The sequence below is a fragment of the Malaclemys terrapin genome, chromosome 4 (genome assembly GCF_027887155.1).
Source record: "Malaclemys terrapin pileata isolate rMalTer1 chromosome 4, rMalTer1.hap1, whole genome shotgun sequence".
Classification (NCBI taxonomy): Eukaryota; Metazoa; Chordata; order Testudines; family Emydidae; genus Malaclemys; species Malaclemys terrapin.
The window spans coordinates 146,727,461-146,744,173 of record NC_071508.1 but is presented as its reverse complement, the minus strand read 5'-3'; the positions used below and the strand labels follow the sequence as shown (position 1 = coordinate 146,744,173).

At 49.8% G+C, this 16,713-nt stretch overlaps 1 protein-coding gene across 11 annotated transcripts in view; it reads right to left on the bottom strand.

Annotated features, from left to right (window-relative positions):
- Nucleotides 1–16,713, bottom strand: part of TRIM9 (tripartite motif containing 9) — a 135,143-nt gene that overhangs the window by 46,938 nt on the left and 71,492 nt on the right. For all 11 annotated transcript variants that reach the window (XM_054028014.1, XM_054028022.1, XM_054028015.1 and 8 more), the window contains exon 3: nt 16,300–16,422. In XM_054028014.1, the coding sequence (XP_053883989.1) occupies nt 16,300–16,422 (123 nt within the window). The remainder of the gene's footprint in view (nt 1–16,299; nt 16,423–16,713) is intronic.

Sequence of the window (16,713 nt, the reverse complement as noted above, 5' to 3'; positions counted from 1 at the left end):
CGGTGGTGAGTCCCTACATTGTCACACATGCCATCAGGCCTTAGGTGTGTGAGGAGAAGAGGCAAAATCCAGCCCCAGACCTAGCCACCCTCCTGCATTGCTACTCCAGTCTCTGGGCTGGCTGGGAGAGCAGCTGCTGTCCCTCCGTGCCTCTGAACAAGGAATTAGGCCCTGGATCTCTGTTGGGCTGACTCCTGTGACTTCTCCCTGAAACACCACCACCTTTGCGCTGGCCCAGAGACCTCCCCAGTAGTGCCGCGGCAGGCGCTAGCCCCCTGAATTGGAGCAGATTTCATCCATAGTAAATGCCAAGGCCATCCCATGTGCTGCTGTCACACCACACCCCTGGCTGGGGTATCAGGAGCAGGGGTAGAACCCGGGACCTTTGGCTCTAAGAAGCATAAGCGGCAACTACTTGAGCTGAAAGACTCAGTAGGTCTGGGCTGTAAGTGGCCCATCAACGTCTCTATGTGACCCAGTCACCACCAGAGGGGGACAGAGCATCACATGGAGTGGGCCCGGCCTCGCTAGTAGCTGTGCGTCCTCACACCTCAGCCCCGTTATGTCCCTTCTGCCCTAGTTCAGTGGACTCTGGTACCTCCCTGTGTTTAACAGCCAGGGGAAAGGGAAAAGGCCCCCTTGGGATGCAGTAATTGCCACAGCCCCCATGCCTAGCGCTCTGGTGAGCCCCTCACTCAGCGCCCATAGCTGGGCCAGAGAGGCCACTGGGGGAAGGCTGCTGGGAGGAGAGCAGACTCCATTGGTCCCAAAGAAGACGGGTGTATCAGATTTAAAGGGAAGGCAAACTGAATCTCAATGAAACGAGTCCCCTTCCCCCGCTCGACACCTCCTTAGCTCGGGGCAATTACCCTTTTCAATGTCTAGCTCCAAACCCACTTCACGGAGAGCCTCGGTAACCCTTCAAAGGCCACGCAGCCAGCACAGGGAAGGCCTGCCCTTGAAAGGTGGGCCCACATTTGTAGCTGGTCATGCAATGGACATCTCTGGAACCATAAGGTCCCTCCAGAACCTTGGATTGGCTGAAGATATTTGAGCTGGTGTAACTCACACACCTCCTGGGTGTGGTGTTCTGTCCCAGCGAGTGGCACCAAGACCACTGAGAGAGAGATTATGAATCTGCTAACAGCCTGTTGGCTTTTCGCTCATGCTGTAGAGGCTCATGCACTAAGCTCCAGAGGCCCCAGGTTCAATCCCGATGACCGAGTTTTTTGGCGTTACACTGGCTCTAGCTGCAGGGGCCTGAATTGCGTTATGCTTGTACCATCCATAAATGGCTGGACTCATCACCGATAAACCTGGCCCTTGGTGACACGGAGTTTTCCTTTGGCTTTTCCTAATGCTGAAGTGAGAAGTGTAATGATCAGGGCAGTTATCTAGCCCCTTATATAACTGTAACCGTAACTCCCAGGCAATCACAGAAGCAAGATAGTAACCTGAGATTGGTTCTCTGTAAAGTGTGGGTTTGGCAATGAACCCCCAGTATTGGGGACACAACTGCTAGATCCATCTAATCCGCATACACACACAAATCAGTGTTGCGGTGCTGCACACATACTGGTCAGGTGCTGAAAATGGAGGGTAATTATAATGGGAGAATTGGATACTTTGCTGGTAGTCTTTTTACTTCTGTGCAACTCAGGTAGTGGATTTCGTTACTTGCCTTTTTCAAGTGAAGCACACATCTCTTGCTCATAGAATCATATGGCTGGAAGGGACCTCAGGAGGTCATCTTGTCCAACCCCCTGCTCAAAGCAGGACCAATCCCCAGACAGATTTTTATCCCAGGTCCCTAAATGGCCCCCTCAAGGATTGAACTCACAACTCTAGGCGTAGTAGGCCAATGCTCAAACCACTGAGCTATGGTGTGGCTTACTAGATTGGTCTTTATTCCTTGAGTTTAGGAGCTTTCCATTTTCCTTACCGATCTGCTAGCGACAAGCATGATTATCTAGTCAGCTTTGCAGTAAAAGGAGTGGCAGTAGGTCTGCAGAAGCCAATGCCTCTTTATTACTTAGGGCTTGTCTACACTCCAAACCAGAACAGCTGCACCACTGTAGCTGTTGAGTGTAGACATTACCTACGCCGAGGGGAAAACCCCTCCCGCCAGGGTAGGTAACCCACCTCCCCAAGAAATTGTAGCTAGGTTGATGGAAGAATTCTTCTGTCGACCTAGGACTGCCTACATGGGGACTTTGGTGGGCTTAGCAACGCCACTCACGAGTGTGGATTTTTCACACCCCGGACCAACATAGTTAAACTGACCTAATTTTGTAGTGTAGACCCCAGGCCTTATTCTTGACTGTGAATCTTTTCATTAGAAGTAGAGTCTGAAACAACAATGACACTGAAAATCCATTTTTCCTACAAACCATTTCAGGGCTAAGGGACTGATCCTCAGTTGGTGTAAATGGGCAACACTCCAGGGACTTTAAGGCAGCTATGCTGAGTAGGGTGACCAGACAGCAAGTGTGAAAAATCGGGACAAGGGTGGGGGGGGGGTAATAGGAGTCTGTATAAGAAAAAGACCCAAAAATCGGGACAGTCCCTATAAAATTGGGACATCTGATCACCCTAATGCTGATTGACGTGAGCTGATCAGCTGGCCCTCTGTTCACGCTGGCCAGACACCGGAGTGGGGCAGCGGAGCTGAAAGGACGGAGCAGAGACTCCTTGAACCACGCAGCCTAAATGCATGAAAACTTAAATAAAAGCTTTTCCAAAAATAGGTGCAAACATCTGCCCGATTATATAAGGGCCTGATCCAAACCCCACTCCGGTCAATGGAAAGATTCTCATTGACTCCAGGGGGATTTGGAAAAGGACACAAGAGTCCAGAAACTCTGCTGCCTGCATTACTTTGGAACGAGAGCGTTGAAAGCCGATTTCAGAAGAACCTCAAGCATTTGACTCCTGCATAAATAAGGAGAAGTCTCCGGAGGGCAGCCTCTGGGTGATTAAGAACATACAGTATTCATCAGCTTACAGATGAAAACTGGGATCGCATTAATTTTGCATGGACGTAGATAGGTTACAAAGCTCTCCTGCAAGTCCCACAATGCTAGGATGCAAACCAAGCCTTGCCGAATTATGGAACATGCTGGGAGGAGGCTAAGGGGATGTAACTGAATGGGTAAGTCACGCTGGGGAGTTTGGCAGTGCTGGGCTGGAGGTTGGGATAGAATTCAGAGCAGCTGCATATGATTCGGTGGTGATCTCTTCGATAACGCAAAGGGATTTTTTTTCTTTACATGCTAAAGGGGGGCATCCGCTAGAACCCTCTGTTGCTAATTACTGCCTGTCATGAAGCATTTTTGTCAGCCACTGCAGCTCACTGCAATCTTAAAATAGGCAATTTATTCCAAAAGCTTTTCTTCCCGGTAAGACGACATTAGCTGTAATTTACATTTTAATACAGCCCCTAAAAGACAATAACATCTGCACTCATCTCTGCACAAGGGTCTTCTTTCCTTTTCAGTGCTCAACACTAGATTCCTGGATTTCACTACCAAACCTTGGCTATTCAGAGGTCCAAAGGGTGAGCTAGGCCAGAGCTACCATGCAGGAGGACTCCAGTTTAGGGCACCCTGTGAGACTCCAAATCCTGCATGTCACCTGTGATCACGCTCAGGGCTTGTCTCCATGGTGCATTTAGTCTGCACCAGAGGGGTGTAAATTTTAGTCTGCACTAGTGTGTTATGAGCTAACTGGCTAGTGTAGTTTCTGCTGGTGTGCACTAAAAGTTCCCTAGTATGGGTTATCATAGTACTGTTTGAAACAGAACTACATTAATGCGCATTAAGAAACTTTTAGTGCATCTCAGCAGTGACCACAGAGGCCAATTAGTGTGTGATATGCTTATGCAGACTTAAATTTACACCCCTCTGGTGTGGACTAAAGCACCATGTAGAAAAGCTCTCAATCTCCTGAGCTGACGATCGCAAGGGTCAGGAGGGAATCACCCTATAATCATTTCTAGTGCCCTCTGCTGGACTCTCTCCAATTTGTTCACATCCTTTCTGTAGTAGGGGGCCCAAAACTGTATGCAATACTCCAGATGTGGCCTCACCAGTGCCAAATAGAGGGGAATAATCACTTCCCTCGATCTGCTGGCAATACTCCTACTAATGCAGCCCAATATGCCATTAGCCTTGTTGGCAACAAGGGCACATTGCTGACTCAAATCCAGCTTCTCATCCACTGTAACCCTAGGTCCCTTTCTGCAGAACTGCCGCTTAGCCAGTCGGCCCCCAGCCTGTAGCAGTGCATGGGATTCTTCCATCCTAAGTGCAGGACTCCGCACTTGTCCTTGTTGAACCTCATCAGATTTCTTTTGGCTCAATCCTCCAATTTGTCGAGGTCACTCTGGATCCTATCCTTACCTTCCAACGTATCTACTTCTCCCCCCAGTTTAGTGTCATCCACAAACTTTCTGAGGGTGCAGTCCATCCCATCATCCAGATCATTAATGAAGATGTTGAACAAAACCAGCCCCAGGACCGACCCTTGGGGCACTCTGCTTGATACCGGCTGCCAACTAGACATGGAGCCATTGATCACTACCCCTTGAGCCCGACGATCTAGTCAGCTTTCTATCCACCTTATAGTCCATTCATCCAATCCATACTTCTTTAACTTGCTGGCAAGAATACTGTGGGAGACCGTATCAAAAGAATGGGAACATGAGGTACCTAAACTATATCTCCCATAGTGCACTGCAGCAGCACTCCAAATTAAAGTATTTTGGTTTTCAGGCATTCATTTTTTGATGAAAAATTGACAGTTTCCACAGAAAGTGGACACTACTTGTGAAAAAATTCTCTGTTCAAAATCCAATTCTCTGTCAAAAACCAATTTTGACAGAACATTTTCGAGCCGCCATAGACTCTGTGTTACTAAGGTGATGTTCTTGGTGCCCTGAGAGAAGGGTGCCTAAATTGCTCTCTGCTCTTAAGATCCCCTTCTCCTTTCATTGAACACTGTCCAACATACTGAGTTAAGGAAGTTCCCATATCCCACCCTTCCAGCTGGAAGTACGTAGCATCAATGGCAAAGGGCAAAGATTGATTTGAAGCCAGTTGGTCCTACAGAAAAGGGGGACGTGGGTCTGACAGTCAGTGCTACCTACTAGCCGGAGCAGAGCAACACCAAAATCTTGTGTCAAATCAAAAAGGGGTTTGACGCAAGAGCAAAGACAATACACCACCCCCTCTGTCTGCTTTTGCCACTAACAGGGCCTGTGTCCTAGAGTGGAGAAGCTGAGCTCAGACATCACTGACTTATTATTATGGCCTGATGATGCTCCCAAGAGAGGCCGTTCCAGAGTGCACTGTGACGACAGTAGTTTCACTTAACCAATGAGATTATTTTCAAAATCCAATAGCCCAACTGGAACTTTTCACAAGAAACCCTATAAACCGAAAGCAATGGGCATTACGAGGCATTTTAATAGCCAGCCAGACTGAAAGGTTAAGGCCATTAAATTATTGACATTTGCCTTGTCTCTTTCTCTTGTTTAAAACTGCCATTCATTTCTGGCTGATATAAACATCAAATACCCAGTGCCCTCATTAACCATTAGAACAAATAAGCGAGAGGTGTGGTAAATTCTCTATCACCTGGAGACTTTGAACCAGCCTGGGATGTCTCTTTTTACAAGATGTGCTCTAGGTCCACCACAAGTTGGGCCAGATGTGCTGGGTGACGTTTCTAGCCTGTGTTATGAAGGAAGTCACAACAGATCATCGTAATGGTCCCTTCTGGTCTTAAAATCTACAACCGAAACTAAAGCGGGGTTGTTTTCCCAAAGGCAGACAGAGAAAAGGGTTATCAGTTGGGGGGAGGTGGGAATGCTCCTTTTGTGGTACAGAACTAACAGGAGAAGTGGTTGAAACACAGGTGGCAAGAACAACTGGAAAGATTCTGACATTCAGGCCTAACTTACAATGCCTATGTGTAATTTGTACAAAGTATTTCCAGTCGGGCATGTTTCAGTGGAGATCAGAGGGGGTTTGTAACTGGAATTGCAGTGGCATTAATGGTCATCACGATGCTGGAGGTACCATATGTAGGAAACTTGAATGATCTCATTTGAGCTGAGATGAGATTGAGATGACCTCTCGCGGTCCCTTCCAGTCCTATGATTCTATCATTTCCATCAAAGGGTTTGTAAGGTGCAGTTCCAAGCCCAGATTCCAGTGCAACGTACACAAATGGAGAACAAACTAAAAAGCCCCAGAGAAGTTAGAGCTAATAAAACAATTTAGTAAAACCAGCAGAAAGCAAAGTGGTATTAGAAGGCTAGAGGCGTAAAACCTCATTACTAAGGGACAACTCAGGGTAAAAATACATTTTGACAGAAAGTCCATTTACATTTGACTTCTTTAACAGCTCCCCAAGCTCATGCATTTTACAATGTCATCTCTTTCTTCTGCAGTCTATGCTGCCTCTCAGGATCAACGAGCCAGCTCTCTGTTCTACGAAGAATGAGTCAGATGGCTTTGTTTTGTGATACCCAGGAGCCCGCAAATTCAACTGCCTCTTACTATTAATCCCAATCCTTACTCTACAGTCTCTGCACTTGGCGTTAGTGCCTTCTTTACATGTGCAGGCAGAATACCAATAGACTGTGTCCAAGACACTTGAAACCTTTTACAATCAATCCTCCCTCAGGTAGCAGAAAAATGAACTGTCCAGCCTTTAACCCCTCTTCATAGCGTCTCCCTTGTCCACTCCCCAGTGCAGAGACACCTCCGCAAGGTGCTCTGATACCTCCCATGGGCACGAGCAAGGTATAAAAGACTGAGAGACAATGTGGAGACTGGAGAGTTTTTGTAAAAGAAAGCACAGGAAGGTCTCATGTTAGCTCCTGACACTAAGCTGGGGGGAGAGGTAGATACGCTGGAGGGTAGAGATAGGATACAGAGGGACCTAGACAAATTAGAGGATTGGGCCAAAAGAAATCTGATGAGGTTCAACAAGGACAAGTGCAGAGTCCTGCACTTAGGACGGAAGAATCCCATGCAGCGCTACAGACTAGGGACCGAGTGGCTAGGCAGCAGTTCTGCAGAAAAGGACCTAGGGGTCACAGTGGACGAGAAGCTGGATATGAGTCAATGGTGTGCCCTTGTTGCCAAGAAGGCTAACGGCATTTTGGGCTGTATAAGTAGGGGCATTGCCAGCAGATCGAGGGACGTGATCATTCCCCTCTATTCGACATTGGTGAGGCCTCATCTGGAGTACTATGTCCAGTTTTGGGCCCCACACTACAGAAAGGATGTGGGAAAATTGGAAAGAGTCCAGCGGAGGGCAACAAAAATGATTAGGGGGCTGGAACACAGGACTTCTGAGGAGAGGCTGAGGGAACTGGGATTGTTTAGTCTATGAGTCTATGAGTCTATGAGTAACCAGGTATATACCATATATAATAAATCTATATAGGAAGAAAGCAAAGAAAGAAGAAGTGGGACCGCTGAAGACTATAGCTGGAGAGGAGATTAAAGATAATCTAGGCATGGCGCAATATCTCAATGAATATTTTGCATCGGTGTTTAATGAGGCCAATGAAGGTATTAGGGATACTAGCACCGTTACAGAGGGGCATACGGGATGGGGGATTACCGCATCCGAGGTAGAAACAAAACTAGAACGCCTTAATGGGACTAAGTCGGGTGGACCGGACGATCTTCATCCGAGAATATTGAAGGAATTGGCGCGGGAAATAGCAGGCCCATTAGCAACTATATTTAATGAATCTGTAAACTCGGGGGTAGTCCCGTTAGACTGGAGAATAGCCAATGTGGTTCCTATTTTCAAGAAAGGGAAAAAAAGTGACCCGGGTAACTATAGGCCTGTTAGTTTAACATCAGTAGTGTGCAAGGTGCTGGAGAAGATTCTGAAAGAGAAACTAGTTGAGGACCTTGAAGTTAATGGCAAATGCGATAAATTACAGCATGGTTTTACGAAGGGCAGATCGTGCCAAACGAATCTGATCTCCTTCTTTGAGAAAGTAACGGACTTATTAGATAAGGGAAATGCGGTGGACCTAATATACCTGGATTTCAGTAAAGCGTTTGATACAGTACCCCATGAGGAACTATTGGTTAAAATGAAAAACATGGGGATCGATATGAAAATCCAGAGGTGGATAGGGAATTGGTTAATGGGGAGAATGCAGCGGGTCGTATTAAAGGGTGAATTGTCGGGTTGGAGGGAGGTTACTAGTGGAGTGCCTCAAGGTTCGGTTTTGGGACCCATCTTATTTAATCTATTTATAACTGACCTCGGGACCGATTGCAAGAGTGGGCTGATAAAGTTTGCGGATGATACGAAGGTGGGAGGAGTTGCAAACTCGGAGGAGGATAGGGATACTCTGCAGGGAGACTTGAATGAGCTTGTGAATTGGAGTATCAGAAATAGGATGAAATTTAATAGTAAAAAGTGTAAGGTGATGCACTTGGGGACGAATAATAACAATTTTAGTTACAAGATGGGGACGCATTGGTTAGAAGTAACGGAAGAGGAGAAGGACCTAGGGGTCCTTGTGGACCGCAGGATGACTATGAGTCGGCAATGTGACGTGGCGGTGAAAAAAGCCAATGCGGTCTTGGGATGTATTAGGCGAGGTATATCTAGTAGAGATAGGGAGGTCCTGCTTCCGTTGTATAAGGCGCTGGTGAGACCTCATTTGGAGTACTGTGTGCAGTTCTGGTCTCCAATGTTTAAAAAAGATGAACTCAAACTGGAACGGGTGCAAAGAAGGGCGACTAAGATGATCAGAGGAATGGAAAACCTGTCGTATGAAAAGAGATTAGAGGAGCTTGGGTTGTTTAGTCTGACAAAGCGAAGGCTGAGGGGGGATATGATTGCTATCTTTAAATATATCAGAGGGGTTAATACAAGGGAGGGAGAGGAATTATTCCAGTTTAGTACTAATGTGGACACGAGAACGAATGGATACAAACTGGCCGGGGGGAAGTTTAGGCTTGAAATTAGACGAAGGTTTCTGACCATCAGAGGGGTGAAATATTGGAACGGCCTTCCGAGGGAAACGGTGGGGGTGACGGACCTGTCTGGTTTTAAGATTAAGTTGGATAAGTTTATGGAGGGAATGGTTTAATGATAAAACATAGTAGCCAAGGAAAACCAAGCAATGGTACATGAACAGCATAATGGCCAACAAGGGTCAGGCTAGAGACTCTTGCCTATATGCTCGGGGTATTACTGATCGCCATATTTGGGGTCGGGAAGGAATTTTCCTCCAGGGTAAATTGGCTGAGCCTCTGGAGGTTTTTCGCCTTCCTCCGCAGCATGGGGCAGGGATCACTAGCAGGAGGGTCTCAGCCGATTGAAGTCACTAAAACACAGGATTGGGGACTTCAACGGTAGAGTCCAGGGAAGGGTCTTGCGGCCTGCAGCATGCAGGGGGTCAGACCAGATGATCATAATGGTCCCTTCTGACCTTAATGTCTATGAGTCTATGAGTCTAGTCTGCAAAAGAGAAGAATGAGGGGGGATTTGATAGCTGCTTTCAACTACCTGAAAGGGGGTTACAAAGAGGATGGATCTAGACTGTTCTCAGTGGTACCAGATGGCAGAACAAGGAGTAATGGTCTGAAGTTGCAGTGGGGGAAGTTTAGGTTGGATATTAGGAAAAACTTTTTCTCTAGGAGGGTGGTGAAGCACTGGAATGGGTTACCTAGGGAGGTGGTGGAATCTCCTTCCTTAGAGGTTTTTAAGGCCCGGCTTGACAAAGCCCTGGCTGGGATGCTTTAGTTGGGGTTGGTCCTGCTTTGAGCAGGGGGTTGGACTAGATGACCTCCTGAGATCCCTTCCAACCCTGATATTCTATGATTCTATGATTCTATGCTCAAAGGGTAACACGCTGAGGCCTGGTCTACACTACAGAATTAGTTGTAAAGCAGCTTACGTCAACCTAATGATGTCGGTATCCACACTACAGCCCTGCTACACCGACATAACAACTCCACCTCCACGAGAGGCGTGGGGCTCATGTCGGCGTAGCTGGGGTGACACAGTGTCGGTGTAGACACTGCGGGCTATTACACTGGCTGTGGGCTGTCATTCTTGTCATTTTCATGGCTCCGTGCTGCAGCCGTGAAATTGACAAGAAAGCTGCTCACAGCTGGGGCTGTCACCCTGGAGTGGGAGGTGGGCTCCGAGCTCCCTGTTCCCTGCTGGGATCCTGGCTGCCCCCGGGCTCTTAGCTCCCTGCTGGGAACCCTGCTGCCCCTGGGGTCCCGGTCCACCCTGCCCCCCAGGCACTCAGCTCTCCGCAGGGAATCTGCGTGCCGCCTGGGCTCCGAGCCCCCTTTTCCCCACTGGGAACCCTGCTGCCCCTTGGGTCCCGGTTCCACCCTGCCCCCCAGGCGCTCAGCTCCCCGCAGGGAATCTGCGTGCCGCCTGGGCTCCGAGCCCCCTTTTCCCCACTGGGAACCCTGCTGCCCCTGGGGTCCCGGTCCACCCTGCCCCCCAGGCGCTCAGCTCTCCGCAGGGAATCTGCGTGCCGCCTGGGCTCCGAGCCCCCTTTTCCCCACTGGGAACCCTGCTGCCCCCTTGGGTCCCGGTTCCACCCTGTCCTCCAGGTGCTCAGCTCCCCGCAGGGAATCTGCGTGCCGCCTGGGCTCCGAGCCCCCTTTTCCCCACTGGGAATCCTGCTGCCCCCTGGGGTCCCAGTTCCACCCTGTCCTCCAGGCGCTCAGCTCCCCGCAGGGAATCTGCGTGCCGCCTGGGCTCCGAGCCTCCTTTTCCCTGCTGGGAGCCCAGCTGCACCTAAGCTCCGAGCTCACTGCTGAAAGCCCAGCAGTCACCTGGGCTCCCGGCAGGGAGCAGGGAGCAGAGAGCCTGGTGGGGAGCTGCGTGGAGCTGAGAGTCCAGGCTCTCAGCCCCCCCACTGCCCCTTAAGTGGGTGGAAGCACTGCTGGTGAGGACTTGCGCCCCCGACAGAAAGGGCAGCGAGGACACGAATCGCCACAGTAATTACCGTGGTGACTAAGTCGATCCAACCTAAGTCGACTTAAGTCTGTAGTGTAGCCCAGAGTTAAGAGGCTCATTGTAATCGTGTGAGGCTCTTAGTGGTAACTTCAAGCAGAAAAAATACTCCCAGTGTTCCTTCCATGAATTTCCTTTCCCCCCCACCCAACTCCCCAAACTCTAATATTTCGGCTTGGATTTTCAAAGAACCTAAAGGAGTTAGGTGCCTCATGGGAGTTAGGTACCTAATTGCCTTAAACTTTTTTTTGAAAATCTCAGCTCTAATTTCTGAAGCCAGCTCCCCTGGATCCAGAAGCATTATGTGAGTACAGGAGGTGAACAGATTAGCCTTTCACCTCTGGAGATCTAGGGTCATACACCGGCTAAGGTCAGGAGTGGTACAAGTTTTGTGACCACAGCATAGCCCTTAATGCACATCTGTCCACGTAATCAGTCTCTCCAGGGAATCTGACAATTGGGGTTCAGGGGTGAGGGCTCCAGCAACTAGGTTAGTGTAGTTACAGATTAAAATGCATTGAGGACAAAAGTCATCCATATGCCAAAGGCCAGAATTGTCCACTTATTATTGAGAGCTTAAGTGAGACCTAGGTAGGGTTATGCTTTGGGTTGCCCCCTCGGAGAACTGTGCAGAGAAGCCTGTATGTCACTCGCCCAAGCTACTGGGCTTTGGACCATATTGGTCTCTTGATTTTGGACAGCATCGCATTCTGCAGCATCTCGAATTTAGAAATTAAACCAAAAGTGAGCATTAGAAAAATGCAGCTGGGGGGGGGGGTATTACAGCTAAGGCTGAAGGGGGATTCTTGGCTGGTGATTTAAAATGATGCCCACCACTGCTTCTCACAAGGACAGCATTTTTTGTTTCTAAAAACTAAGTCTTTAACATGGAGCACGAATAAGGAGGGCTTTGCTCTGGAAGTTCTGATCTCCACATGCATTTGGCAATATAAGGAAAAAGGAGGGGAGGGGGGAAGAACAGTGAAAAATCATCCCGTTTTAGGTAATTTTCTTACAAATATTTCCACCCAGGGGACACATGTGAGTTGGCTCTTTGGGCAAACATGGCGATGTGCCGTTCTGTCAGTGAAATATGTGTCAGATAAAGTAGGTCAGCTCGGAAGCCCTGTTAACACACATTCCGGAATGCTGCATGGGAACAGAAATTTGGACAAATCTGCGGCACCGACCCAGCCTACAGAGCAAAGCTCTGCTCTCTCTCCGCTTCCTCACTTATAAACAGTGCCACTACACCACTGCAAGCAAGCAGAAAGATCCTTTCGAGAGCTGCTGCTATGCGGCAGTGCAAACTGAGTGCCAGGTGCAGAATGCAAGTGCGACTGTTCTGACTGAGCAACGTCTTATGCCCACTTAGTGCCAGTATAAATGACTGCAGGGGAATGAGGAATCAAGTCCTAAGCTGCAGTTCTGAATACTGGATAGCTTCCCTCTTGACAGATTCCAGTAACATCTCCACCCTCTGTACAGCAATTCCAATGCTCCACGGTCTGAGTGCAAATGCTCCTGGCTTTGTTACATTTCACAGTCCATGCCAATCACAATGCTCCCTCGGGTTCAGTGGCAGCTGAGGTCCCGTCCCCTTTGGAATGACAGCTGCTCTGGAGTTTCATGCACAACGCTGCTTACATTTTGCATCCCCTTTCCATGGCGGCTGAGTTCCTGTTTGGCCCTGCCAGCAGTGTCAGCCCAACAGCGATGCCTGTGCGGGCACAGCTACAACAGAGGGCAGGCATCGGGTCCTTTGCGTTGGGGAAGAACCGTGCAGCTCTGCAATGACTCGAGCAACAAGGGAGCTGCAGAAAGGGCATGGAAAAGCAGGGCTGAAGCCCGGAAGGACTGACGGGGGAGATGAGGCTGCAAAATGGCGACTCAGGACAATTCATAGCTTCATAGATTCCAGAGCCATAAGGGACCACTGTGATCAGCTAGTCTGACCTCCTGTGTAACACAAGCCATAGGACCGCCCCCCAAATAACTCCCAGGGCAGATCTTTTAGAAAGACAGCCAATCTTGATTTTTTAAATGGTCAGTGATGGAGAATCCACCACAACCCTTGGTAAATTGTTCCAGGGTTAATTACTCATTGCTAAAAACGTATGCCCTATTTCCAGTCTGAATTTGTCGAGCTTTAACTTCCAGCTATTTAGTCATGTTAGACCCTTCTCTGCTAGACTGAAGAGCCCGTTATTAAATATTTGTTCCCCATATAGGTACTTGCAGACTGTGATCAAGTCACCCCTTAACTTTCTCTTTGTTACGGTACATAGATTGAGATTCTTGAGTCTCTGTAAGGCATTCTTTCTAATCCTTTAATCCTTCTCGTGTGGCTCTTCTCTGAACCGTCTCCAGTTTATTAACATCCTTCTTGAACTGTGGGCACCAGAACTGGACATACTATTCCAGCAGCGGTCGCATCAGTGCCAAATCCAGAGGCCAGTGACAATTCCTCAGCCCAACGTGGCAGCCCATTGGAGCAGGGGCATTTATGTGCATGCGCTAGGGGAGTGGCAGAGGTGTGGCTGGTGGGGCTGTGAACTGCACAGCCCCACTGCCCAATACGCAGCTTCTGGGCTGGTGGTAGCAGCCATGGCACAACTGAAGAGGTGCCCCATGCATGCCCCATCCCTGGCCTCCAGGGGAAGGATGCTACCAGACCCAGGCTTTATTTACCCAGGCTTTATGGAAAGGGTGAGCATACCACCTTAACAATGCAAAGCCCCAGGACACGTGTATACACATGCGCTGCATAGGATTCTGTCGCACAATTAAGACAAGACCATGTTATGTAACGTGCTGTTCACTCCCAGATAACCTTCAAAGTACCAGTTCTGCTGCCTTTATTACTTATTCCCTAGCATGTGAATTAAACGGAACAGTCATGTCGTTTAATCTAAAAATGTGACCTACATTGAAACTGTTACCGACCGGGGGGGATGGCCGCTGGATTTGAAAGACCAATTGCTTTGGAGAGTCCACCGCACGGCAGTAAGAAATTAAAACCAGTGTTCAATCGTCACTGCTACTGATGGCACGGACACGTCTTGCTGGCTCTTTGAACCAGGTTGCATCAGGCAACCTTCCCTCTTCCCAGAAGCCTTTGCTGCAGCTGCATTCACAGACCAGCTGTGGCCAACATTTTCAAACATGGCTACCCACAGTAAGGCCCTCTAAATAAAAATGGCCGGTGGGAAGTTGCTGGGGGCTGTGGGGACACAGCATGTCTGAAAGGGAGAGCGCTTTCAGTTGGGTGCCAAGTGTGAATGTAAGTGCCTGGCTTTAGGGAACCAAGTCTGAAAATTCGAGCTGTGTTTAGAGTTTAAAGGAGTCCCATTTGTGGCTGGGTATTTTTCTCTGTGACGGAGCATCAGGACTATGTTTGGGGCTCTAAAACACTGACAGGAAAACAGTGTCCCCACCTCGCAGAATTGATTGCCAACTGCCCTGTCCCACTCTCACTGACTTAGCCGGGCCCAGCTCAGACAGCTGGCTGGCTTCGATCAGACTCCTTACATTACCCCAGAGCAGCTTGGATTATAAACTCTGACTTCTGCCAGCGCTGCAGGGCAAAGCAGAGGCCCTGACTTTGGAGGTGGGAATTTAATTGGTGGCTAAACAAGGCCAAGAAAGAAAAGTGTCAGGGACTAAGATGTTATGCTTTCATGAAACAGAGGGGTGATGATCTGTGCACTTGTGAAATGGGGTGGTGGGGGGCTGGTCCACACGGCAGCTTCCTTGCTAAGATGTGACTCATGCGATGAAAACGTTTGAGTAGCCCTAAGCTAGAGCATCAGGTTTCTTCATTGTGAGGGTGAACGTGAGATGACGACAATGCCCTTCAGGCTCCCTCAGCTCTCGGGGGCGGGCGGGGAGGAAACCTGGCTAGATCCATCCTGGGAAAGGGCTACAAAATAAGTCAAAGCCACTCGGATGGCCCAACGCCATGCTATGCGCCAAACGTACAAGGAGAGAGAGAGATGTGACGTGAAAACTTCTCTGCAAGCAGGTTTCAGCCGAGTAACGGAAACGCGCTCAGATAACAGCCCTGGGAAACTCAGCGTGACATGCTTGTGTCTTCTCAGTACCTCAGGCTCTGGGTGACCCACTTCAGTGGGATTGCCCTGGGCCTGCGTGGCTGGCTTGCTGATGTACGGTTACATCAGCCAATGGATACCATGCTAGCACCAACCCGTCAACTCACGCCCACCTGACAGTCTCTGTTTAGCCCAAGCCCTGGACTCTCCTTGGCAGATACGAGCCAGCTGAAAAGAGCAGGCACTGTTCATCAAGGAACTGCCGAGTGACAAACTGAAGGGTAACGCTGCCTTCCCTTCTCCTTCAGGTCCCACTTTCAGCTTCACTTCTTGCACCTCCTCTCCTGTGCTATCTGTCTGGGGGTTTCCTATGGCACCCCTGGAGTACCCGGGTGCCTGACTGTCATGTCTGACTTGATCCCTTAACATAACGGTGCGTGCCATGCAGAGCAAACACAATCACTGTCCTCTTCCTGTTGCATTCCTGTACCTGCCCCTCTGCACCACGCTAATTTAGGGGCTGATCTTGCAAGGTGCTGGGGGCCCTCACCTTAGGGTGACCATATTTCCTAAAGTAAAAACGGGATGGCTGGGGCTCATCTGAGCCCAAGCCGCCGCCCCCCCTCCGCCTCCCAAGGCTGGGGCTGACTCCCCCCCTCCCCCCGAGCTCCATACCCCATGACACCCATGGCTGGGGCTGACCCCCAAGCCCCCTGCTGCCTGCGGCTGGGGATGACCCCTCTCCCCAGCTCCACGCCACCCGCAGCTGGGGTTGAACACCCGAGCCCCCACTGCCTGTGGTTGGGGCTGAAGCCCCCCAGCTCCGTGCCCCGTGCAGCCTGCGGCTGGGACTGACCCTCCCCCCCCCCCCGAGCTCCGCAAGTCAGGACGGCTGGGACAGCACTTAGAAACGGGACTGTCCCGGCCAGAATGGGACATACGGTCACCCTACCTCACCTCCCACTGAAGTCAACAGAGCTGAGGGTTGTTGTCATAACTGCGGCCTAGCAGGCGCAACTTTAACCATAAGCCTAACGGCTGAAAAGTGGGTACTGCCACACCGATCTGTGACAGAACACCCATTAAGAAAAGATGTGAGGCGGAGAGAGAACGACTGAACCACTTCTGTCAGAACGGCTCTGCTGATTTCACTAAAGCGCTGGGTTAAAATTACAACCGGGAAACAAGAGGCTCAGAAACCAGAAAGCTTTGAACTGACCTTCAGTTTGTGCTCGTGCTCCTTGTTGACTCGGGACAGCAGCTGGGCTTTCCTTCTGTTGAGCGCGTCAATGAGGGCATCGCACTGTGCCACCAGGCAGGCTTCGAACTCCACGCTGTTCTCCTGCGTTAACAAAGCACAGCTCACAGCCCCGGGGATTTCACCTGCGCCTGCTGCAGCCCATCCAGCGGGGAGGAGCACTCGTCTGGAGGAGACCCCCCCCCATGTTAACTACTCTGACTCCATGTTGCTGGAAGCTTCCATTGGCCCCTTGCCCCTCCAGATATGTCCCTTTAGCCTCTCATTGGCCAGTCAATTGGGATAGGAACTGGCTCTCGGGAGGTGGGTTGGAGTAGAGTCCACATCTGGGTAAGGGTGGGAGGTTTTCCAGCAGCGGACTGGCTGGTCAGGTCG